A 25,081-nucleotide genomic window follows, 5' to 3' on the forward strand; every position below is an offset into this window, starting at 1 on the left:
AGTAGCAACAACAGATGTGTTTTAAGTTGTAGTTGTAGAAATGGTAGTACTACTTTGTTTTGATGCATTTTAAGAAACCACAAGCCCAGATTTGAGAACAGGTGACAAAAACACCAAAAAAGAAAGAAAAAGGTAAAAAAAGAAACACAAGTTCAATACAATCAACCTATTGCATACTGGTGTCTAAAAAGAAAATGCTGTGTTAAAGGACTCCTCAGACATGACAACACACGATACATCAGTCAGGGCATAGATTTCCATCTTTATAAGCCTCAAGTAATTTACACCGATCAGCCACAACATTTAAACCACTGACAAGTGAAGTGAAGTCATCTTGTTACAATGCAATGTTCTTCTGGGAGACCTTGGGTCTGGCATTCATGGCAATGGCACTATACACACACCAACAACCCAAACACCATTACAGACCAAGTACACCACCTCATGGCAATGGCACCCTGCCATACCACAAAAACTGCTCAGAAATGGCCCAAGGAACATGACAGAGAGCTCAAAGTGTCAACCTGGCCTTTAAATTCCACAGATCTATACGACTGACCATTTGATGCGCTGGTGCCCCTCCTCGCAACCCACAGGACTCAAAGGATCTGTCACCAATGCCCTGGTGCCAGACACTGCAGCGTTCCTCCAGTGGTTCTGTGTCCACATCTCAACCGGGCAAAGGCCCCACCATGGATCAGACGTTGACCTGTCGAGGCATGGACAAGGGCCTCTGGGGTACCAGAACGTCTCATAAAATGCTTGATCAGATTGGAGTCTGGAGAAATTGAAGGCTAGGTAGACATCTTGAGCTCTTTGTCACAGTCCGCGGGCCATTCCTAAACAGTTGAATGTGAATGTTAAGAATGTTATTGACTTCACCTGTCAGTGGTTTTAATATTGTGGCTGATAGGTGAAAACTTTAGCCAGACACCTAAAAATACAATAATAAAATGCTGTGTGACAAAGTTGACTTTGATATGCCTCTGCAGTGATGTCACCACAGGCCAAGTCCATGTAATCTTTGTGCTTGAAAAATATCCCAATGCTTAAGAAATGGTGGTGTGTAATACTTCATTGATCTTCTTAGATGGACTGCTGCACCACGGAACTTCATAATTTCCAATATGACACTATAATAAAGTTTTGCAACTGTTGCACCATCATTGATTTTCCCTCACTGCATCTGCACAAGGACCTCTAAGCATTTCTTACTCTAACTGCTTCCATTTTTTTGGGACAATTTTAGGTACTCAAACTGCTATATCCCTTTCAATTTGACTTTTCTCTGATTGAACCTTTCTATGTGATCATCATGTGAGAGGTAAAGCTCAGAAAACACGTTTGCAGTTGTGATTATTGCATTGAATTTGCAGTCTTAGATCATTTTTAAGGCAAACTTCTAGTATGAAGAAAGTGAGTATTTTGATTTAAAACTACTTACAGAAACTAAACGAAACCAAAATATTCCCAGCTTGTGGGGACACCTCTCATCTAATCTCAGCTTGAAGGTAACTGAAGCAAAGAAATGAATGACACAATAAATCATAAATCTTCGTTAATGATTGGACAGAGTTGAGACAAAACTGACATAGTGATAGAACTGATCTCAGATCACAGATTAGATAAACACAGACTCTCAACACTGTACAAGAAACCAACGGGCAAAGGTTCTTTAAAGAAGCTTTCTCCAGAACTTTTCACATTATACTTGGGATGCTTAAGACACCTGTGGTGTGAGGATGGCAACTTTAAGGAAACAATACGCAGTGGCCAGACCTGTGTACTCCGAGGACAGCTTTGCTGATGATCATGAGAAAATCTACAGGGTGCGTAAAACCACCTGGGACCATGTGAAACAGTATCTGATGTAAGTGAACCCCAGTTCTTTAGATATCATAGGATCATAGTCTTTGATTTGAGTCAATAACTTGTGCTCTTGATTTGAAATCTTTTGCAAAATAAGTGTATATGATAGACGATTTGATGACATTGTGTCAAAGGAAAATCCAAAATTCAGTCTAGGAGCTTTTTATTTCTGTTAAATCCAGCTGTGATTCAAAACGCGCCAAGAATGCAGTGCTCTCTCTTCTGCCCATCATTGGCTGGATGAGGATCTACAGAGTTAAAGAGTGGCTGCCAGGTGATGTGGTATCTGGGATCAGCACTGGACTGGTGGCCATTATGCAGGGTAAGGAGCAGGATGAAGAGAACTTGAGTCTGTGACTGCAGGGTCCTATCATTGTTTGTGCATTCAGAGACACCGTCTAGACCTCCATACTTACTTTTGCTGAACTGTATGAATATCATTTGCTTTGTTACAGAATATTGCCTTAGAATGTAGATTGTAGACACTGCATAATGAATGTACCACCCAGTCCACTAAATTTTTTTTTCAAATTGAACGTTATTGCAAACCACAGACTTGTCACTTTTTGATATTACTGTGTGGTACATTGAAACCTTAACATTTCTCGACAATGCTGTGATGAAAGTGTGGTTGGGTTTAGGCGCAAAAATCATTTGGTTAAGGTTGGGAAAAGATCTAATTTTGGCTTAAAATATGCAAATATGCAAAATACCCGGGTTTGGTGGCACAAAACCTGCTGGAAATGCAGGGACAGGTCCATGAAAAACATCAGGGTTCTGAGACTTGAACGCTGCTGGGAAACGCAGTGATGTGTCAGTGACAAACACCCAGGTTCGATGTCACACATGCCACCAGGAAACACCACAATGTGTCAGTAAAAAACACACAGGTTAAGTGAATCAAGCACAGTTGTGAAATACCACAGTGGGTTGGTGAAAAACACCCAGGCTCAGTTAAAAATCACCCAGGTTCAGTGCCACAATGCTGCTGGGAAACACCATGGTGTGCCACTAAAAACACCCAAGTTTGGTGCCACAAACACATGGAAACACCACAAAGGGTCACCAAAAAACAACCAGCGTTGGTGTTCTCGAACAGTGTTCTGCAGCTTGGCATATATTACATGACTTTAAAAATGTTGATATAAAGTAGCTATGTATGAAATGTGCAAATGTAACATATTCATGGTACGCAGAAACGTATAATGCCAAAATTTTCTTCTGGCGACCGGGCTGGAATGCAACTTTCAATTATGAATTTGGCACTGAATGTGTGGTCCAATTTTTACACTTGTTTACGTAGCTAATATTTGATCAGATTTTTTGTTTGCTTGAATTTTGCTCATTACAGGCAGTGTTCTATGTAAGTGTACTTCTCGTATGGCTGCTTGTCACAATCACCAAGATCAGTGATGCATTTGAGAAATGTGGCGTTACTGATCCCCACACAGTCAAATGAAAGATTCCCAGCAGTGAAAGTACAAGAATAGATGCATAGAATTGATAAATATGCTAAAGACAATATATAGTATCCATAAGTATTAAAAACTATATTGAGACACAGATTAGTAAGTAATAAAGGGTTAAATAGAAAATCATGGTTATATTCCTTAAAGTAAAACAGTATTGTTTGTTTTTATGTTGTTTTCTATTGGAATCCAAACTCAGTTGTCATTGGGCATCGTTCAAAGGATTTATGTTGTGTTCACATTGGGCGCGAATAAAACAATTTGTCCAAGTGAATTACAAGTAAAGTCCCTGTAAAGATGTGATAAGACGCAAATTCCGCTAGGCGGCTCAATGGATGCCAGGGACACGACACGAATGATGCGAAATACGCAAATTTAGCAGCGCAAATGAAGCGAGTTGCTTTTTCGAGTTGAAAAATGTGAACTTCAGGGAATAATTCACCCAATGACAGCCAGTCAGCATTGAGATCCTCCAGATATATAAGATGCTGAGAACATAGCGGTGGAAGTTTATTCATCGATTCAGTGATTTCACATGCATATGACGCGAGTTCTTTGCACATATGAAGCAAGTCGACACAAACTATTCTAGCATTCAAACGAGCCATAATGTATTTTTGAGCAGCAGAGTACATCCAGTACACTAATGTCTCACACTCATTCAGTAGCTTTACCTATGGGCATTTCTCACTTAAAATCCATTATGCAGTTGGAATGCACTTCCTACTCAATTTCATGTCATATTTAGTTTCCTATAAATAATATGTTAATATGCAATTTCCAAAACAGCCATTTCACAGGACCTTGTTATGATGCTGGTGTAGCATTTAGCTAAGTACAGCCTCACAGAGCTGCTAGCATAGCCGTGGACTCTTACTGCCCTTTCAGACCCAACACAGTTTGAGCTGCATTTACCATTGGGTTGGGCACACACAGCAGCAACCTGTTTGAACTTTGGGTGCAGCAGCAGCTCGACAGGTCAAAAAGCCATCCTGGAGCAGCGCAAGCCACTGATAATGGGTTTCATAGAGCAGTGGTGCCATTATTGTGTTTGGTTTGACAGGCCCATGTTTTCACAGTTTGGATTCTGTTAATACACTTCCATGTAGTACACCATGTACACGAGGTATGTGCGTCGTGCATGAATTTTAACAGGGTAGTTTTTGACACTGAGAAGTGTCCAGCATTCCACACTTAAGTTTTGACTGTTATTAGTACATCATCCTCTTAATGCACTGCATTTTGCTGTACTTGTCAGTGTGAATGCACCAATAAATCTGGTAATGGTAAATATCTTTACCTACCAGAGCTTTCAACCTCATTTTAATGCTGACCAGCAAGTATTGGCAAACATACCCAGAGATATTACTTCTTTCTCTTAAATAGCATCCATTTTCTAAAACTTCTTTCCCTTCTATTTACTAATTTATGTGGCAGAAAAAATAAGTGGTAATTTTTTGTTTATTTCATTTGGTTTTTTTGTTTGTGTGTTTTTTTTCCAGAGATATTTGACAAAAATATCCATTATTATTGAAGTCTTCATTTTGTGTTTTTGCTGTGATCTCACTCAGGTCTGGCCTTCTCCCTGCTGGCTGAGCTGCCTCCAAGCTATGGCCTCTACACAGCTTTCTTCCCCATGCTTATATATTTCTTCCTCGGTACTTCAAGACATATATCTATCGGTATGTCAGTCACTATACATTATTTTCACGTTAAAGGTCTAGTGTGTAGGCTTTAGTGGCATCTAGTGGTGAGGATGCAGATTGTAACCAGCTGAAACTATTCTCATGTGCCAAGCATGTGGGAGAACTACAGTAACTGATTAGAAAATGCAAAGGGCCCAGTTTAGAGCCAGTATTTGTCTATTCTGGGCTACTGTAGAAACATGGCAGTGCAACATGGCAGACTCTGTGAACAAGGAACGTGGATTACTGGATACAGCACTGAAGGTAGAGTCCAGTTCTTTCTAATGAAGGTTGTTCAGTGGCATCTAAAGCAAAAAAGGCTTTATTTCCACAGCATGAAATTACCCCAATCTCCACATCACAGGGACCATAGAACAAGCACACTAGAAACCTATGGCGGCAGAGCAGCTAACTTCTGCTAGCCGAGTTGCTAACTTCCAGTTTAGCCCTTAAATTACATTCACAATGTAAGTCTATGGGATAAAGTCTTTTTGTGCCCAATATAGAGCTCCAGGAATGAGTCATAAAACCCGGAGATGAGTTAGCATTTTAGTACTCCCAGCTTTTTGAATGGGTTTTCGGTTAGATGCCTGAAATAAGGTCTGTGGTCAACACAATCATAAGAGATTTTTTGACAGTAAATACCCCACTTGTGAATTTTGAAGCTTTTGTGTGTCTTAAAAAGGTGGTTGCTAACAAGTGGCTAAATGAGACTACAGACCATCATCAAGCTATGTGGCTTTACAGCCATGTTGCATATGTGACACTGAAGTCATGCGAATGTAGTGTAGTTAATTTATAGCCTAACATTAGCTTTTTACTTCTGGTGATTTCATTTAGGCTTCAAAAATCATAAGAGTGGTGTTAACAAAATGTGTAAGTACCATAATCATCTGCTTGCCATAGAGCTTATTAAATTGAGTGGGAAAATCCCATTGTTTTTTTTGGTGAGGGAACTCGTGTGATGCTAACTTCCTTGTTTGCCTACATAAAAACGTCATCCCTGGAGCACTCTATGGCATCATGTAATGATCCTGTAAACTGTAATTTTTGACCACTATGTAAAATTAGCTTAAAAACCTGGCATTGTTCTTGTAGACTTGAAAAGGACAAAATGAAAACACAACGTTTCTTAGTTTCAGGTGATTATAACCTAATGTAAAACATACTTATTCATATTATATTCCATTTCTGCCACTAGATCCCCTATATCCTACACACTGGACCTTAATTTTCTCTACAGCAAGTGAAACAACATAATAACTTGATTTACCAAGACCAAAATCATAGAAAAAAAAATTATTATTTTGTTTTATGGTAGATCTGCCAAAGGGGTTTGATATAAATTGATATGAATTCAACTTTAAATACCATCTGATGATTTTTCTTTTAATTGATAGCTCTTTGGGACACACCACTTATTATCACAGTTATTATAATGTATTACTTATCAACATTTCTCTTGTTTTTCCTATATAATAGACTTTCTGTCATCAGTCATAAATATATTACTTAAAAGCCTGTATGGAAAAGGTATCATTTTAACAAAAGGGGGGGGAAAGATTGTGTGTTCTATGGGTTAACAGTGTCTTCCACCTCTCCACACCCACCTTCACGCAGGTGCCTTCCCAGTCCTGAGCCTGATGCTAGGAGCTGTGGTGCTCCGCCTGGTGCCAGATGAAGGATCACCAGCCAACATCACCGCCTTTGAGGGCCTGAACAAGACTGAACAGAGGGTCCTGGTGGCCTACTCTGTGACCTTTCTCGTGGGGATTTTTCAAGTAGATTTGACTTACCATACCATACCATACCATACCATGTTGGCATGTTGGCATGTTCTAGAAAGAATCTTCTTTTCCCTTATTTGTTCTGTCCCACGCAGCTTGCCATGGGTGTTCTGCAGGTGGGCTTTATTGTTGTGTACCTGTCTGACACTCTGGTGTCTGGCTTCACCACAGCAGCTGCTATCCATATCGTGGTGTCACAGCTCAAGTTTGTGTTAGGGCTGACCGTTCCAGGCATCAATGGTCCACTCGCTATCATATATGTAAGTATCTGACAGTTATGTTATTATTGTCTATGTCATTTTGTACTGGGAATTAGCAGAGATTGACCACTTCAAATGTTTTTATCATTCAGGCAGTAGGGAAAACGAGGTAGACCTAGGAAAGAGAACATATAGCTTTAGTCCCACAGACAGTTCTGAGAGGCAAAGGTGTGTCTGAATCAAGAGAGAAATCTTCAGTGGTTGTAGCTAGGCCTGGTTTGTGGATGGCTGTTTGGAAGTCGCAAGTTCTGGGTAAATGAAAATTTACCCCCATTACAGTTGTCATGAAGGTTGAAATTAGCTTTAGAGACAAAAACTGTTTTTGCACCAGGGTGTAAACATGTTTTTTTCTGCTGAAAAGCTGGGCATGGGGGTCTTTAAGGATTTACTCACTTTTGGAACCAGCCCCAAGCGGCCATTAGAGGCACTGCAGTTTTTGGCATTTGGCATTGGCTTCATTTTTCTGCCCTGGAGTCTGCCTCTTGGACAGAGCTCCAGTAACATGCAGAGGAACTCAATACAATATGATTTTATAGTGAAGCAGTACTGGATATGCATATGTTTAATCTTAACGAATGCATAATGTTTTTGTATTTACTGCCTTAATCTGCTATAATCTGATGTATCAAAGTACACTAGCACACTGTAGATTGAAGAAAATGTATTAAAACCAGTGTCTAAACTACACTGGAGCAGTTATAAATTATATGGCCTTTTTATGATTTCTGCATTGTCATGTGGTTTGCATTGGAATTTTTACATTATCAAAATGTGTGCTTCTTTTGCACAGACCCTAGAGAAGATCTTTGTCCAGATCGCCTCCACCAACATCTGTGACCTGGTGATGTCCATCGTGATCATGATGGTGGTGTTCATTGTGAAGGAGCTGAATGACAGATACAAAACCAAGCTGCCTGTTCCCATCCCCATAGAGGCTATCATGGTGAGGGAAAACTTAAAGGAAGATACTTCTCCTGAAGAATTTATCTTATTAACTGCAAACCATGCACTGTATACTTTACATTATTACCATTTCAGTTTGTCTAATTAACTACAAATTATACTTTTCATTATAATGATTCCTCAAAGTATAACACAGTTCACTTGTTAGTTAGCACCATCATTGTGTTATAATACAGCTCTAAAAACTCTCACTGGTAGGGCATTCAGGGAAGCTCTGATACCTGGGTTTTGAGAGTCATTTGTCTTAGAATAATTCTACAGTTTCATTCCCACTCTCACAGACTGTCATAGCTTGTGGGGTGTCCTATGGCTTCACCTTCGAGACGAGATATAATGTCACTGTTATTGGCACAATGGTTAAAGGGTAAGTTTCAAATTCTACCGTCATCAGTAGATCATAGGTGAAAATATAGGCTACTTTGAGTACTAAAACTGAGTGAAACTGTTCTTTAATCTTTGTTTTTTGTGAAATATTTGTCCTTAAATGAAACCTTATAAGCATATTGAGAGGATGTGTCTGGAACAAGACAAGGGGCCCCTATTCAACAACAACACTTTTTTTTTTGCAAGGGACTGTACTTTACCTACTGGAGGAGGGGGGTGGCTGGGCTGTGACTTTTTTTTTTTTCTTTTTTTGCTCTTTCTGTTTTTCTTTCTTTTGTTTTTTTTTTTTTAAATATTAATCTTTCCAAAGCTGAAAATATTTTTCCTTTAACCTCCCATTGCAACTGGGGGACAATGTATGACCCCTTCTCCACCATAATCACAAATAAACACAACATTTAGGACTTTTGAAGTGTAAATTCAATCACCAGAAGTAAAAAGCTAACATACATAGGCTATGAACTACACTACGGCCGCATGACTTCAACATCACCACTGCAATAAGGCTGTAAAGCCATGTTTTCCATGATGACGTTCTGTAGTCTCATTCAGCCACTTGTTAGTAACCATCTTTTTAAAGACCCCTGAAGGCTTCAAAATTCACAAGTGGGATATTTAGAACAAAACACGAAAATCTCTTAGGCACACAGCTGGCGTTAGCAGCATATAATGACTGCTTTACCAAATAAACTGTACACAAGAGTAGCAATAAAAGAAACTTGGAAAGGCGGGTGTTATTAGATTTTAAAAATGTACCCTTTCATGTTGAAAGTTAAAAGTAAAAAGTTGAAAATGATATCTTGAAGTTGAATAAAGCCTTTGTAATTCATACAGAAGCACAAAATTGAATGTTTTTACAGGGTCTCCTTAGTCTAAATTTACATGTAGAACGGTTGGGTGGTATCTGTTTTTTCACACCTTAATACCTTCCTGGTTTTCCACCGCTATATGATGATATTTATGTTTACCACTACCCCCATGCTGCCACTTTGCTACATTCTACAAGCTCTCGGCCTTTTCATTCCAATAGATACACAAAATAAACTCACAAAATGTCACGAGAGGTAATATTCTTAAAGCTATTCCCTTATTAAATAGAGAAATACAACCATGCACCTTCTGAATTCATGTTTGTCTCGTTCACCAAACTAAGCTTAATTGCCTCACTATCTCGTCATAAAACACACTTCATTCAAACTCGACAGAAACAAGATAAAATTCACCTATTACTATTGAAAATAATTCTGTTGGGATTACAAAGTACCCTGGTATATCAAGCCTGAAAGTGATTTTGATGATGGAAGCCTTTATTGTGCATGATGTATTGAAGGACTGTCGTAAATCTGAAAATCTGATAATAATTTCTGTTGAGAGGGTATTTAGAATAAATACAAAATACAACCTTTTAAAATTGTATGTCCCTCTCCTAAGCCAAAATTAAACAAACAAACAAAAAAAACCACAAGTCTCTCCCCAGTGCTTAAAGTATTTTTTTGACATGCCTCCCCCGTTTTGAATAGAAGTTTAAAGTAGCATCAAATGGAAACACTTAAGTAAAGTACCTCAAAACTGTATTGAAATACAGTACTTGAAATGTGCTTCAAGCTGCATTTCCCCCACTGTTCTGATCCTTTTAATGCACAGTTAAACCCAATTATGTTTCAGGTATGAGTCACCCACTGCGCCTGATATTGAAGTCTTCCAGATGAGCGCTGCAGAGGCCTTTCCTATAGCCATAGTGGGGTTTGCTGTTGCCTTCTCTGTGGCCAAAGTCTACGCTATCAAACATAATTACACCATTGACGGGAGCCAGGTGAATGATATTAACCCTGTCTATCCTTGTTTGGCTCTGACATAGGAAAAAGAGTTAATTGTTTTACTGACTGATGATGAGAGTGCAAGAAGACTCCTCATAATGTTGGTCATGAAGATATAAAGTTGTGTTGAATATTGCTTTTATCTCAAGGTTTAATGTGAGCTTTCATGAAATAAAAAAAAATGGGTCACACGGAAATCAAAGCAAAGTTCAATTTTTCGTTGATCCATCACAGGAACTCATTGCATTTGGGATCAGCAACATATTTGGTGCAAGTTTCAGGTCGTTTGCAGCCAGCACAGCACTATCCAGAACGGCTGTGCAGGAGAGCTCAGGAGGCAAAACACAGGTGATGAAACAATCTGGGTCACAAATCTTACAAGGTCACTACACGCAGATACTTTTGTCTTCAAAAAGATTCACTGTGATGTCGGTTTACAATCATTGCTTCATTGGCATTCTAAAATGAAACATTAACTGTTTTACAAATGCAGATTGCAGGGCTGATCTCAGCCTTGATGACGATGATTGTTACTGTGGCACTTGGCTTCCTGCTGGAGCCGCTTCCCACGGTGAGACTCACCTCTGTAATCTAACGACTAATGCCATTATGTTTATATATCCTCTAGTTCATTTTGTTTTATGCTAGAGAGTTTGACTTTTGATTTTTTTTTCTGTCACATTCATGCAAATATGAAGTAAGCTCAGTTTTGATTGTATATCTACAGGTCTAAATGTTTTTTTTCCTTTCACCTTCCCTTGATATTTGACTTCATTGCAGTCTGTCCTGGGTGCTTTGGTCATTGTCAACCTGAAGGGCATGCTGATGCAGTTCAGAGAGATCCCGTACTTATGGAGGAGGGACAAAACAGAACTTGTGCGTGTTCACAATGTCTCATGATTCACTGCTATAACTAAGATGTACAATATTTACGCAGTTTATTTCCTCACACAATCTTTCAGTGTTTGACCTCTAGTGTTTGTCTGCAGGTGGTGTGGGTGGGAACATGTCTGGGTGCCATCTTCCTGGGACTGGATTATGGTCTGGCAGTGGGCTTGGGGGTGGAGCTGATCACTGTGGTCTTCAGGACTCAATTGTAATGACACAAGTTATGACTCTGATGTTAGTTCCTTAGTATGAAAACTGACTGAATAATAATAAAATTATGGATTTACTGCAGTGGATAAAAAAACTACTAATACTAACACCCCAACAACAATTCACAGCATCAATCAATGTTTTTGTCCTTTTAAAGGGGCGTCCCCGTGATTTAGTGCTGCACTTCCATTAAGATGGAGACTTACAAGAAACAGATATTTTAAAAAAGTGGTCAAAATCTAAACAGCATCCTGACTTTTAGTCCCTAATATGGGTAAAGCTCAAATAATGAACAAGACATGTAGGAGTACTACCATGGACAATGTGAAAACACAAATGGAGCCTATCTAGAGTGAACGATTAGTTTGTCTGTTAACATAACAAAAATAAAACAATTCTTATTTTTAGGGGACTGTAAACTGAAAATATGGTTATAAATATTATAAACCATGTCTGCCAATAGATGCCTGAAATCCCACACACTGGACCTTTGATGAACAAAGAACCCTGTCTTATAATGCTTTATCTTTGACTGATGTCCAATTCTAGCATCTTTTTTATTTCCACTAGGCATAAGCAAACTACTGGACCAATCAGCCTAATATTTGGCTTGCACGTGAATGACTGTGTGCTCAAGGACCTCTCCTGGTTGCAGTTATTCAAAATTGTTGAAAAACCTGTTTTATTGACTGTTATATACCACCAATGACTACTGACTCCTCATTACTCTTAACTGGCTGATACAGGCTGCAAGTTTTTTTCAAAACAAGAAACCTTACCATCTGTTGCAGGCCACATTTTGGCCTTCATCATGGCTCAAAAACTGATATCAATCAAAAAGTTTGGTCTTATTTTGAATTGCAGCATCTGCAGATTAATTCCATACCCATTATGTTATGATCCACCTAAGTTAGGCACGAAAAGAGATGGTATGGTATGATGGTATGGAAAATAGGTGAGGCATGTATTTTTATTAGCTTCTGAAACATGCTGTGGCACATCTGCTCAAATTATGAGAATTGTCAAGAGAGGCTGCAATTAGCTTGGGCAGCCACCTGGCAGAGATCTGCACTTTACTAAGTGCACTTTTCTAGTTTATAGGAATATTAATTGTATAAAATAAAGGTAATGTATTTATTTTTATCCAAAAAACATGAGTAGTATGACCAAGACTACAAAGACTTCATGTCTTTGCAGCCCCCGCTGTTCCGTCTTGGCTAACATCCCAGGGACTGACCTCTACAGAGATCGCAAAGATTATCACAATGTAAGTTTGTTAAATGAAATCAAACACAATACTTTTGAATGTTTTCAGTTCATATTTTGAAAAAACTCTGAATCGCATTTCCCTTTCCCTCTTAGATATTCGAACCAAATGGAATAAAAATCTTCAGGATACCCTCGCCTATCTTTTTCGCCAATATTGAGTTCTTCAGGGACAAGCTTGTAGAGGCTGTATACACTGCACATCTACTCTCACTCTCTCTGCTTCAGTTTGTTGTTCTCAGAAAATAAATGTATATGAACATAATCCAAACATGTGGTTGTTTCAGGTTGGGTTTAACCCTCTGAGGGTTTTGAGGAAGCGGAACAAAGCTCTGAGGAAAATCAAGAAACTGTTACAAGAAAAGGATGATGACATTACAGGGGTGAGAGCTGAAATATATTAGAAACTACTAAGTGCTTCAAAGTGTTCTTCCAAAAGTTTTAATGGTAAAGTTTGGATATTTTGAAGTGGGTTTGTATTGGGTACTTATCCATAGTCAGTGTATTACATGCAGTAGATGTTAGCCGGCAGCCCAAGGTGCCAAGGTGACCTTGAGCCTTGCTCATGAGCCTTGCTCAAGGTCACCTTGGCAGTGCCCAAGAGGCGCAGCTACCTATCCATATTTTGTCTGGATGGGGACTTGAACCAGTGATCCAAGTCCTTATGGACTGAGCTACTGCCGCCCATGTACTGCTGTGGATGGGGGTCAGTAACAAAACATATTTTGGCTACCTAAAAAAAATCCAAATCCGTTTAAGTGTACGCTGTATTGAGAGTATTGTCACCACTTTACCCTTTTGTAAGACAGCCTGTTGTGATGGGGAAGCCAGTAACAGCTTCAGTTCACTGTTTATGCTCTTTCTATGCTAAACCTCCAGACTCCATTGACAAAAACAGTAATTATGGCTCGGTGAACATGGGTGCTGCTGGTCTACAGCTGTCTCGATCGGTTAGTAATGTTATTGTGTGACTTTGGTGAATCCAAACTAACCACTTTAAAAGCCAAAGTCACACAATAACATGAACATGATAAGTGATCGAGGCAGCAGCAGACCAGCAGCTTCTGTGTTCAGCAATTAAAACACTGTTTTTCTTAATGGAGTCTGGCTGTAAAAAGAGAGATGTAACGGCTTCAGTTCCCCATCAGAAACTGCTGACTCACTGTAAGGTAAAGCGAGAAAATGTCTACATATAGTGTACTCTTAAACTGATATAGATTTTTTAGGTGGCTAAAGTCTGTTTTGCCACTGCCTCCTTCCACAGCAGCACATTGCTTAGCTTCTGTGTTGGACTCTATCCTGCCTCTCCAAACCGGGAGCATGCCAACTGACATCTGTATGTTATACTTTGACTGTGGATAAGTACCTCATACAACCCTACTTCAAAAGTTCTGAACGATCCCTTTAAGCCTACACTCCTACACCTGTCATGCAGAAAGGAACAAGGGATTCATACCGCCAGAAGACTGATGACCTCCTGAACGAGGAGGAGTTGGATCGTCCCACCAACCTCAGGATAGACTGGAACAGCGAGCTTCCTGACAACATTAGTGTTCCTAGAGTGAACCTCCACAGCCTGATCCTGGACTTCTCTGCTGTCTCCTTCCTGGACATCTCTGCTCAGAAGGGACTTAAAACGGTACAAAGTCATTCGGGGGTCTCCCAAATACTGGAGCCCAATAAATGCTGGTGGTAGTGAGGCTAGGAGGGTAACAGTGTCTGGCAGGATGTTACCTCCACCTTTTCATCCAAACAGTTCACTATGGCTTTTGACCTTTCCTGTCTCACATAGGTTGTTTGTTCCTACCCTCTAATACAACCCATGGAGCATTTCCTCAATTAGCACCCTTTCCGGTGGCAGGAGAGCAACATGTCCTTATGCTTAAATGACAAAATAGGACAATCACAGATGACTCATAAAATGACATATTACTGTTACCAGCTGCAGCTGTAGTAATGAGGTTAACGTGATTAGGTTTCGGAAACAAAAATACTTGGTTAAATTGAGGCAAAGATCCTGGTTTGGGTTAACATTAGTACATTTGCAACGTAACCTAAGTTATGAACGAAAGTTAACGTAAGCTAACATAAATATGCTACTTTAAATAACTTAATATAATGTAATGTAATGATGACTTTTGGTATCATCTCGGACAGAAGCAACAGTCTCCGAGGTGAAAGTCCTGTTTGTTTGACCTCCATCCACCCTGATCTCCTGCCAATACAGATTCATCTGACTTCCCCCGTCACCTCCACCTTTTCGTCCAAATAGTCCCATTCAGAAAGCTGGAGGCAGTGAATTTTTGTAATTTTTCTCAAAAGATGACTATCTTTCAGTTATAAAAACTGTTGGCAATTAATTTTTCTTTTGGTCAACTAATCAATTAATTGTTCTGTTTTTTCAGCTCTAAATAAGTCTGCAGTTCCTGGAGCTGTTTCATTATAAAAGCTTTTCATCTGAAGCAGTATCAGCAGGCGATGTTTGCAATACAGTAATGAAAGTTTTAATACTATGAATAATCCAAAGGATACTTTTAAATACAAACAACTTTTTTTGACCAAATTTTTTTTTTGATTTTGGCGATATCCTTTGGTGCAGCACCCTCTCTGCTGTGACACCTCCTGTTTAAGGCTTTACAAAGATCACTTTATAATTCAACAATGTCGTCAAGACTGTAACATTGGACCTTGGATATTCTGTTGATGCAGTTTGGATGTCTAGAGGCAGAAAATATTTTGTGTATTCCAAATTAACAAAACTGGAAGAGTAAAAGACATTGCTTCCTCTACAGCAAATTTTTCTTGGGGAAGACCTTCCAGACTGTGTTCAAGACACCAAAACAAAAAGGAAATGCACAAGATTCAACAAAAATAGGAATATGTTGAAAACTACACTGCCATAATAACTTATGAGAGAAAACAGAAATATCTTCCCTTCTCTAAAAGACCTTAAGATTGACTCAACATGAGAAAAAACCTCCTTTTGCAGAATGATCACAAAGAAGTAGGCGGTGAGTAACCTGGAAATCCAGATGCCCCACCCCTAGCAAATTCAGATTTCTAGATTTGAGTCTGGATTTCCAGGCTAGGTGGTGAGGACTCTACAATAAAGTACAGCCAATGTATTTATCACTCCTCAGCTGTGTATGTACTTCCTATATAAACTGTTTCTCTCCAATGTGAAATCATCTCACAGATAAACTTACCGTATTCTCCACAGACAATCAAAGAGTTCATCCGTGTTGATGTGGAAGTTTACATTGTTTCTTGTGATGGTGAGTTTCATCAGTGTTTCTCAAAAGCACAACATCCCAGAATCTGATGTGAATACTGCCTGTAAAAACCCACACCATGCTTCTCATATGTTGACAGTGTACATCCGGGAGAATCTACACAGCTGTATGTTCTTCGATGATGAGATTCTGACCTCCATGTTCTTCCCGACCCTTCATGACGCCATGCTGCATGTGCTGGAAAAACACAAGGAGGATAGAACCAGAGGCTGGGTGGTAAGAAAAACTATGTATACTATAAATACTGTTTCTATCATTGCCTCTGTACTTAGTTCTGTACTTCAGTCATTACTAAGTCATGGAGCTGAAACTGTCAGCCTCAGGGTGACATTAGAGGAAAGGTCATGGGGTCATGACAATCAAAGGTTTCATTCCCTTGATATAATTAGATGCATGGGTTACATTTACAACGCCAAAATAAAGACAAAGAAATAAAGTGAAATAAATTAATAATACAGTATGTATTTCCTTTTTATGTATGTATTTATCGTAATAACAAATCAAATCTCAACACAGAAAACAGTGTCAAGAGATTCATTGTGTTTCAGTGTTGTCCAGCAGAGGGCAGCATAGGCCAATACTTTGGTTTAGTATTTTCAATCTTTCATAGAGAGAGTCACAGTTTTATCCTCTGGGGAGGGACCATGTTCAACAGTTTCATCGCTAACACCTGGTTTAATATTGACATGCAAGTGTACAGAGTTTATTAGAGGACATTAATAAATATTATTATTGCTTTTTAAAATTAATATACAGAGCAGATTACTCTGCAGTTGCACAGTCACTGAGGAGATAAGTTGCTCAAGAACAAAGTGCAAACGGGCTGATGGCCTCATCCCTAGCATCCTTAAAGGTTGAGACAGTGATTCTGGAGACAGATAATTGATATCAACTCAGCACCCCAACAAATACACCCCTCTCATCAGCGCTCCTTCAGAAGCTTCGTTTTACCGTCACTCCCACTGCCTATTGTTGTGAAGCTTGGTCCAAGATTGTTTCCAATATCAGTACCAGGGCTGAATGCTGGATTCTCTTTCAGCACACACAGAACAGACAGCTAGTGGACTGTGTGGAGATATTTGCTGAATTTGACAAACAGTGTATTGGATTAGAATCACAGACTGCACCTTTAAGCATCACAGCATACAGGGCAGAACAGCCTTCACATATCATCATTAGAATGTGAAAACTTTGTTAAATTTAGCTGTGTTTCAGAAAACACAACAATTCTTTTGAACTGAAAACATGACTTCGTTGACATTTTCATTTGGATCCTGATTCTATTCTAGGCTATTTTTTCCCCCAACACACTGACTCAGGTTAATTTTTAAATTTCATTGTGCCTGGCCTTTTGGGAAGCTTCAAACTTTAAATGTATATGAAAAAAATTAACATAAAACACAGTGATTGTAGTTCTAACCTTATTAATACATTATGATGCTGTGAGATCAGAATGTGATCCAAGCAGAACAAACACACTTTGGAAACTTTGTGAATCTACATGTGTCTTTAAACCAAAGAGACATGCAACATGAGACTTTTAATGGAGTAGATAAAGGACTGTGAATCATCTTGTGTATTACAACAGTTATAATGCATTGATTTTTTTTAACTTCAGGGGACTGTATCACGAAGCGAGATCAACCTTTCCTGGGTTACCCAGACCTATCCTGGGTTGACTAACCCTAACAATGGCAATCAGGATAATCGGTATCACGACGCTGGATATCAACTCGGTAACTCAACCCAGGATTGTTTTATCAAGAGCCGTGAACGCGCACGCAGCGGACCAATCACAATCATGAGAGAAGCGCAGCGTCACCGAGCGTCACTGAGCGTCCTCACAGAGCGCTGTATGTGAGGGAAAAAAAAAGTATTTCTCGTGAGGATCAGAGATTAATTCTACTAAAATATGAGGAGGAGAAAAGCAACTTTACAGAAAAGGACAACGCCGTGGCAGCTGCAGGAGGAGGAAACATTATTAGTTTCACATAATGTTAAAAACAGACAGTATAAAATTTACAAGATTAAAAAAAGAAAAGTGCCAGAGAGGTTAGAAGCCACTAAAAGCTTATCAAAGAAATTCCCCTGTCAAAACATCAATGAAATCACATAATAGACAAGAAAAAACGGGTCAGGAAAGAAGAAATAGAGGAGGAGAGAGGGAAAAATCAAGACAAAACAAGGTAGCAAATAAAATGATGTGTAGGTTAAATTACTCATCACTGGTTCAAGTAGCTACAGTACCTGTACCTGTACATCTGACACTGATCACACCCTTGAATCCCATGAAATCAATGCTGCGCAGATGAATTGCGTGTATTACAATTATCGTCTAACATCACTGCGTCTGATAAATTGGTCTTCTTTGTCATAACGTTATATATGCTACAGTAAAGCTTAAAGCTGACGCCACAGTTAAATCATATCAACACCAAATTGATAGTCTGAATAAAATCATCCTGATATTGAGCTGTGTTAGAAATCAGCAGCTGCGCAAAAATATACCTAGTCTCCCTCTTTAAAAAACAAAAAGGAAAATCCCTCAAACACCATGAAGCGTAGACATGATAGGCTACTTTCCACATTTCCACATTTCCAGCAGCAAAGCTGTCAATTAGGCCCATTATCTTTAACAGGGAGCATTTCCTCCAACAAAAAAATGTTGGCACTAATTAATGGTGCTATTAAGTGTCTGCAAATGATCAGTTTCTTTCTTATGAAGGGGTGGGATGAAATTTCGACTTCTTTCCACTCCTTTTTGAACAATCTTTTCGTTGTCTGTTGTTGTTGCTTTCTTTTATTTTTCAATGTTCAAAATAAACTTTCAAATCAAAATCAATCAAATTAATTAAACTTCCCGTCATGACTGGGCTGCATTTCTGTCAGCGGAGTCATTTTTTTCCGAACAGCTGATTGGCCAGTGGGTGGTGCGTTTTATAGGATCAGATTCAACCCTGAACTTACCCTGCTCCGGAGCAGGATAGCCGTTCAGAGTAAGTTACCATGGTGATCTACCCCGATAAGAACTGAACCGGCTTCGTGAGACCAAAAACCCAGGGTTAACCCTGAAGTTACCTCGCTAAGACATTAATCCTGCTTCGTGATACAGGCCCCCGGTCTCTGACACACTTTGTTGTTTGTTTGTTTTGCAGTTAGCCGACAGCAGACTGTAGAAGAGCAACTGTCCCCAGGAAGATCCCTTCAACCACATCAAGATCAAAATGCTGTGAAATAAACTGCACCATATCATCTGTGGTCAACACATGACCACAACACAATCAACTAAACAAATATTTTGTATATTGAGTAAGTCAGCGATTTTTATTCTGTTTAGGTAAAAGTCAAAGTTCATTTTGTGAGTTTTACAAGTGATCCAGTCTCTGTTGTCACAACTTGTTATTGAAGTAAGCAGTCTTTTTTCCACACTGTACCTTTGCTGAATGCAATATAATTTCAAGATTAAATGAGGATATGGAAGAATTGGAGGTAACAAACAGTTCAATTTGTTCATTGTGTCAATCAAATGCATCTTCAATACTCCATAAATGTGTGGCATGAGGCACCTGGACAGTTAAAACAAGCCCTCACTCAAACTATCTGAAGGTTTTTCAATAATAATTTTAGATCTTTAAATGTTACACAAGATACATTTTTAGCCTAAGATTAACAAAGCTGAAAAGGTGAGGCGTTACTGCACTTACTTAAGTGCGATAACCTTTTTCTGAAGACACTGAAAGTCTGTCAGTGATAGAAGGACCTTAAGGAAACAGACAGCTGCCAAAGTATCAGCTTATTCTGATAAACATGAAACACAATGTCCTGTAGTGTTAACTACACCAGAAAAAGTTAAAACAGGGCATTTGTTTAGTACAACCCATAGGGTGTGATATTTTCTGCCTTTCACTGAAGAGCAAACTAACAAAGACATGAGAGAAACAACTACTTCAACTTGAGGAAATGGTCTTCTTTCATAAAACCTGATTAAATCACCAAAATTAAAGATCTTCTTAAGAAAGCTTCAAGTGCTTCAAAGCTAACTGTTGCTCTTAAGAACCTTCAAAGCAAAAAGACCAACTGGTGATCCTTCATCAGTCATCATATCAAACAAAGATGAGATGCACATCTGCTGTTAAAAATTTATTGAGACATAGTTAGCGTCTTTTAATGTACAGAACAATGCGTGAAATCAGCTGACATATATACAGAAATATTTACCATACGCTATTAAAAAAAAAAAGGGACATTCTTGCTCTTCTCCAAGTCTATTGTATGTTCAGCGGGGAGTTCAGACACTTAACTAAAATGTGCAGCACATACACATTTGCTTCAGAGCAAGTGTCATATCAAAATGAAAGTTACATCCTGTAACCCTGAGGTCTACTATCACATTATTCAGACAAGTGGTATGAACAGAATGACACCGACTGTTGCCCGTTCATTCAGTTGGCAGTTTACTGATAATAAGGCCGGTAGCGGCCCTGATCTGGGTGGTGTGGTCCGGGCATTTGGCCCTGGGGAGGAGGGCCCTGCATACGCGGAGGTGGGGGCCCTCTTGGAGCGGGCCACATTCCAGGACTGAGCCCTCCTGGTTGGCTAAACGGGGGACTGAGGGTGCCCTGGTCTTCAGGGAACTGCTGCATGGAGTTGGGGTTGTAGTGATGAGGTGGGGGAGCATTGACAGGTGGGCCACTGTGTTGTGGTGGAGGTCCTGGGGGCGGGTGGTTCATATAGGGGGGCATCTGGCCCATGATATGGCCCGGTGGTGGTGTGATTGGTGGAGGAGCTGTGGACATGGGTGGAGGAGGGGCCTGGTTGTACACCATGTGTGGTGTACCAGAGGCCTGGGGAGGATGCTGCATGGGGTGGCTGATAGGAGGAGGCGGAGGAGGTGGGGGGCCAAAGTGCTGCTGCGGTGGCGCCATCATGTGGTGGGAGTGGGAGACTACAGGTGGTTGGCCAGGATAGTCCCCGGGATGATGGTGGGGAGGCTGAGCAGGGCCTGGCCCTCCAGAATGGGGCTCCCGAGAAGAAGAGTCATCTTGAATGGGCACAGTGATGAGATTGCTGTGCTTACGGGTTGTTACCGTGGCAATGCGGAATGTCTCAGGACCAAGAGCGTTCGGTGGTGGGGCCTCGTGAGCTGTAGGTGGGGGCGGCTGACTGTAGGGGTCATGGCTGCCGTGTTGGAGCGGGTTGGGGAGGTGAACATGGTTCTTGGGTAAGTGAGGTGGAGGCACTCGGAAACGGTCAGGGACCTCGGATGCAGGGGGCAGGTGCACGGGGTCCTGTCGGCCACTGGAAGACTTGGCTGCCCTCATGTGGCGGTGGTTGACATGGGCCTGCAGGTCACGCTGGGACAGGTAGGTGCGCTTGCATCCTGGCACAACACTGCACATGTAGAGGGAACCACGCTGGCACTGCTCAATGCGCTGCACTGGGTCTGTGCAGTTGTACATGGTGAGGCTGAACACAGGGACAAAAGTTCAGTGACACAATGCAATAACAAAATAAATCTAAGGAGCTACATTACAGAATACTACACACGCTTTTAAGCAAAATGCTGCTACAACAGGTTCAATAAGTATTTCAAAAACAGATTCAGATGCACTGTCAGAAATTGCAATATTCACCACGACACATTTAAATATTTAAAATGTCTCCAGAAAACTTACCCAGGACACATTTTTTCTCCTTTCTTCTCATGGAGCAAAGCACAGTCGTAACAGAAAACATGTTTGCAGGGGATCTGAGGAGTAAGAGGACAAGAGTTACACAGTTTTCTGTGACTGCCTGCAGAGAAAGGGTCAGTTTAATAAAAATACATACCATCCGTCCATAGAGCTGGATAGGAAGACCACATTTATCACAAAAGTGAATTGGTACTTCATCCCTTTCTCCAATCAGATTTAACTGTTAAATAAAGAGGAAAACAAACACAGTTATACATTAAAACACACTCACATACATTTAATCTGACACCATCTGTACTGAGGACTTGTCGTCTTTGTTTGTTCATTCTTTGCGAGTGAATCTGACACTTCCCCCCTAAGGGTTACTTACCACACTTTTTTAAAGCTCAACTATAGTCGTCAATTACATGACATGCTTTTTAGGCATAACTGTAAAATCCTCGACAAAATATCTGAATGTCATTGAAGCAGCAAAAGAAAATGCCGCTAACTGGAACTTAAGTTTCACTTTTAGTTTTCGGCAGAGCTATTGCAACTGCTCACTGCTAAAGAGAGAGTGAAAAACAGGGTTTCAAGAGTGAACTAAAAATAAACTACGACGTTTGGTGGGACGTCCTCAAGGCCAGAACAGACAGGAGAGTGAGAGCATGCTGTAGGTGGTGACACACCAGAATTTAAAAAAAAAAGATAAAGCCCAGCGATTTGTGATCCAAAGTTATTTAAATACAATGACTTCATAAACAAATCTTTGGTCAAAATATAAGACAGCGTTCTATGGTTTATTTGAATTTCAAGGACTTTTTGAGCAATTTGTAAAATAAAAAAGGGATGGGGATGAGATTTTCAAGGAATTTCAATAATTGATTTCCTCTCCTTAAAATTAAAAATTAAAAAAAATTAAGTGTTTGTCATTAATATCTGTTTAAACACTGTATGGGCTGCTGCATCTTTTTTTTTTTTTTTTACAGATATTTTTAAGGGCATTTTTAGCCTTTATTTGATAGGATAGTGAAGCGTGAAAGGGGGAGAGAGGAAGGGAGTGACATGCAGCAAAGGGCCACAGGCTGGAGTCGAACCCGGGCTGCTGCATCTTTTCACTCCCAACAGGCGATGTACCTTATAGTCCCAAAACATTGCCTGGGGGAATCTCCTCTGACTTGCAAACACATCACCAGCTTTAGCTCCACAATCAAACCTCTCCTCTTGCTTGAAGCCAAAGCTATCTGTAAAACACAAAAGACCAATATTAATGATACAATACAGAATAACAGAGAAAGCCCTAAAGTAACTAGTAGTGACAATGGGCCTTGATAGGGCTGGGACCAGATCTCAGTGTATTTGCAATAATGGATATCTCTAGAATATCAACAACTAAAAGAAAATAAATAAATAGAAAATAATAGGAATGTTATAGGAAAACAAGACTACATAGTAAGTCTTTAAGTCAATGTTCAAGTAATACTGCATTTGATATCACAATTAAGAAGAATATTATACTGTGTACTGTAGAATCCTCATTAGATTATTTGCGGCCTGTGGTCAATTATGGTCATGATGGGTAATTTATTGCCACCCTCTTGTGGTGCTAAAGCTAAACTGCATGATTCCGCCACAGTTTTCAATTAATCACTGAAACTCCTGTCTCAATTTATATTTACTTTTATAAAGTATGTATTTTCCCAGTTCTAGTCCTGAGACCTCCAGTTAAGAGACTCCAAAGTAAAACAATGAAAACTTTCCTCACTGCATCAATTGCTGGTACACAAACGACATGCTGTATAAAGTCTCACACATCATGAAGACATCTGGCAGAACAGGAAAACTTGGTCAAACTTTTGAACCTCACCAACCCTGACTGAAAGACACTAACAGGACTACCATAGCTCCTGCAGAACGGTGCACTGCAGAATGTGCCTACCATCTTCTCCAGCCTCACTTTTACATGGCCTGCTGCTGGGCCTCTGGGTGCGGGGTGGAGGTTTGCTCCTTATGGGCTGCTTGGATATGAGTTTGATGGGGATTCGTCTGCGTACATCTGGGCCTCCCAAACTCCCAGAACCATCGCTTCCTTGAAGATCATTGTCTGCTGGGGAAAAAGGTTGCGCAGGAAAATGGTGCTTTTGAGTTGTACTAATGCATAAATTTAAATAACCCACAAAATTATAATACATGTACTTGAAGCGTTTTAGTCAGTGTTACACCCATTTGATATGGTTATTATAAATAATAGTGGAGAACTGAAATGAGCAGTGTGGAAGATGAAATCCCACTGAATTTGTGTTTTCTCGTTATATTTGTTGTAAAATGGACATTGCCCTTTCGAAAACAGTTTTAGAGTTAGCTTCCAGGAAATGATGCTCGAAGTTATGATGAGCATGATGCATTGTGGCCCCTATTTCATTACTGAATAAGGATCCCGTATTTTGATATGACTGTTACTGAGGGGGGACGTTTCCCACTGCAAAAGCCCTTACATTAACGTTATAAGTTATGAACGTCTAATCACGTCTTGTAACTTTGGGTATACAACCAGACTATCGACACCGCAATTCATTTAATGTGACCTTGGTGGTCTGCTTCTAAGACCATAAAGTAAAAAAGCCAGGATGAATGACTCATACATTTCAGCAAGTTTTGTGAAGACATGCATTAAGTTATGTCAGCTCTTTGCTAAATCGGTTAGCATGGTGCTAAACGTTGGTAATGTACGTTAGCATTCGCGCCCCAACTCAATCGCAGCTAGCAGTTACGCCTTTTAACATGTGGAAATACTATGTTTGCCATTCAAATTAGCAGCCATGTAAACTCCGCAGCAACAAGGCATGTGACCTTATAGATTCGTTTAGAACTTAACGGTATATTTTGGTGAACACAAGTGTTGTAGCGTTACTCCGCCGCTAGCCAGTTTTTGCTAACATTAGCCTGGACTATGCTAGCTTTAACGCTGCTCTGGGAGATAACATGGTGTCGCAGCGAATCAGCCGACACAGAGGATGATATGTTGTTATTTGTAGAGCTGGCACAACAGCAACTATAACTGCGTGGGGAAATACGTATGGCATAAAAGAAGTTTGCTAACATCGGCCCTACTGGCTATTTTGCTTACCGCTTTGGTCCATGATCCAGCGAGTGAACGCAATGTATTGTGGGATTGAGCGGGCGAGGAGAAGAGGTGAAGGAAAGAGGTAAAGCAAGCAAGACAAGAGCAGAGGGAGGAAGGAAAGGAAGAGGAGGAAAGTGAAAAAAGTTGAGAGATGAGGATAAGGGAAGATAAAAAACAAAACAGTAGAATAAGAAAAACTCAGGACATAATGAATAAAAGGTAACTAAATTGAATTTCCCCTCAGGGGATTATTAAAGTATATAAAATTAACTATGATATTACAAACTCAATGATATTTATTTTATCATTGCTGATATATCTAATAACATAAGGCTCAGTCAGATTCTACTGGTAAGTATTTTTTTTTTTTTTTAAAGAAAATCAGATCACGCAA

The 25,081-nt window shown here is 39.9% G+C and overlaps 2 protein-coding genes across 3 annotated transcripts in view; one reads left to right on the forward strand and one right to left on the reverse strand.

Moving 5' to 3' along the window:
* Nucleotides 1-19,390, forward strand: part of LOC117249205 (uncharacterized) — a 41,541-nt gene extending 22,151 nt beyond the window's left edge. The window contains exons 21-41 of the mRNA XM_078165504.1: nt 597-738; nt 1,723-1,870; nt 2,052-2,191; nt 4,910-5,020; nt 6,644-6,804; nt 6,906-7,070; nt 7,861-8,013; nt 8,315-8,397; nt 10,083-10,230; nt 10,469-10,582; nt 10,728-10,805; nt 11,015-11,110; nt 11,224-11,330; nt 12,530-12,599; nt 12,695-12,787; nt 12,886-12,981; nt 14,034-14,237; nt 15,819-15,873; nt 15,971-16,107; nt 17,510-17,627; nt 19,047-19,390. Coding sequence (XP_078021630.1) covers nt 597-738; nt 1,723-1,870; nt 2,052-2,191; nt 4,910-5,020; nt 6,644-6,804; nt 6,906-7,070; nt 7,861-8,013; nt 8,315-8,397; nt 10,083-10,230; nt 10,469-10,582; nt 10,728-10,805; nt 11,015-11,110; nt 11,224-11,330; nt 12,530-12,599; nt 12,695-12,787; nt 12,886-12,981; nt 14,034-14,237; nt 15,819-15,873; nt 15,971-16,107; nt 17,510-17,627; nt 19,047-19,129 — 2,502 coding nt within the window. The 3' untranslated portion in view covers nt 19,130-19,390. The remainder of the gene's footprint in view (nt 1-596; nt 739-1,722; nt 1,871-2,051; nt 2,192-4,909; nt 5,021-6,643; nt 6,805-6,905; nt 7,071-7,860; nt 8,014-8,314; nt 8,398-10,082; nt 10,231-10,468; nt 10,583-10,727; nt 10,806-11,014; nt 11,111-11,223; nt 11,331-12,529; nt 12,600-12,694; nt 12,788-12,885; nt 12,982-14,033; nt 14,238-15,818; nt 15,874-15,970; nt 16,108-17,509; nt 17,628-19,046) is intronic.
* Nucleotides 19,391-20,016: 626 nt separating this feature from the next.
* cbll1 (Cbl proto-oncogene-like 1, E3 ubiquitin protein ligase) lies at nt 20,017-24,805 on the reverse strand. Of its 2 annotated transcripts, none has more exons than XM_033614674.2 (6): nt 24,691-24,805; nt 23,503-23,667; nt 22,701-22,807; nt 21,721-21,804; nt 21,567-21,640; nt 20,017-21,357 (listed from the first exon to the last, which is right to left on the reverse strand). In XM_033614674.2, the coding sequence occupies exons 1-6, from the start codon at nt 24,701-24,703 to the stop codon at nt 20,346-20,348; spliced, it is 1,455 nt and encodes a 484-aa protein (XP_033470565.1). In that variant the 5' UTR covers nt 24,704-24,805; the 3' UTR covers nt 20,017-20,345. The 2 variants fall into 2 exon arrangements, with proteins under 2 accessions (XP_033470565.1, XP_033470564.1); XM_033614673.2 differs by having other exon boundaries at nt 23,503-23,670; nt 24,691-24,802.
* Nucleotides 24,806-25,081: the final 276 nt, after the last annotated feature.

The sequence above is a fragment of the Epinephelus lanceolatus genome, chromosome 23 (genome assembly GCF_041903045.1).
Source record: "Epinephelus lanceolatus isolate andai-2023 chromosome 23, ASM4190304v1, whole genome shotgun sequence".
Classification (NCBI taxonomy): domain Eukaryota; kingdom Metazoa; phylum Chordata; class Actinopteri; order Perciformes; family Serranidae; genus Epinephelus; species Epinephelus lanceolatus.

Excerpts from the sequence above, each read along its gene's own strand:
- cbll1 (XM_033614673.2), bottom strand. Across the intron at positions 21,805-22,700 it reads CAATGTTTTGGGACTATAAG|TTAAATCTGATTGGAGAAAG; the intron begins GTACATCGCCTG and ends TTTATTTAACAG. Across the intron at positions 21,358-21,566 it reads GGAGAAAAAATGTGTCCTGG|CCTCACCATGTACAACTGCA; the intron begins GTAAGTTTTCTG and ends CCCTGTGTTCAG.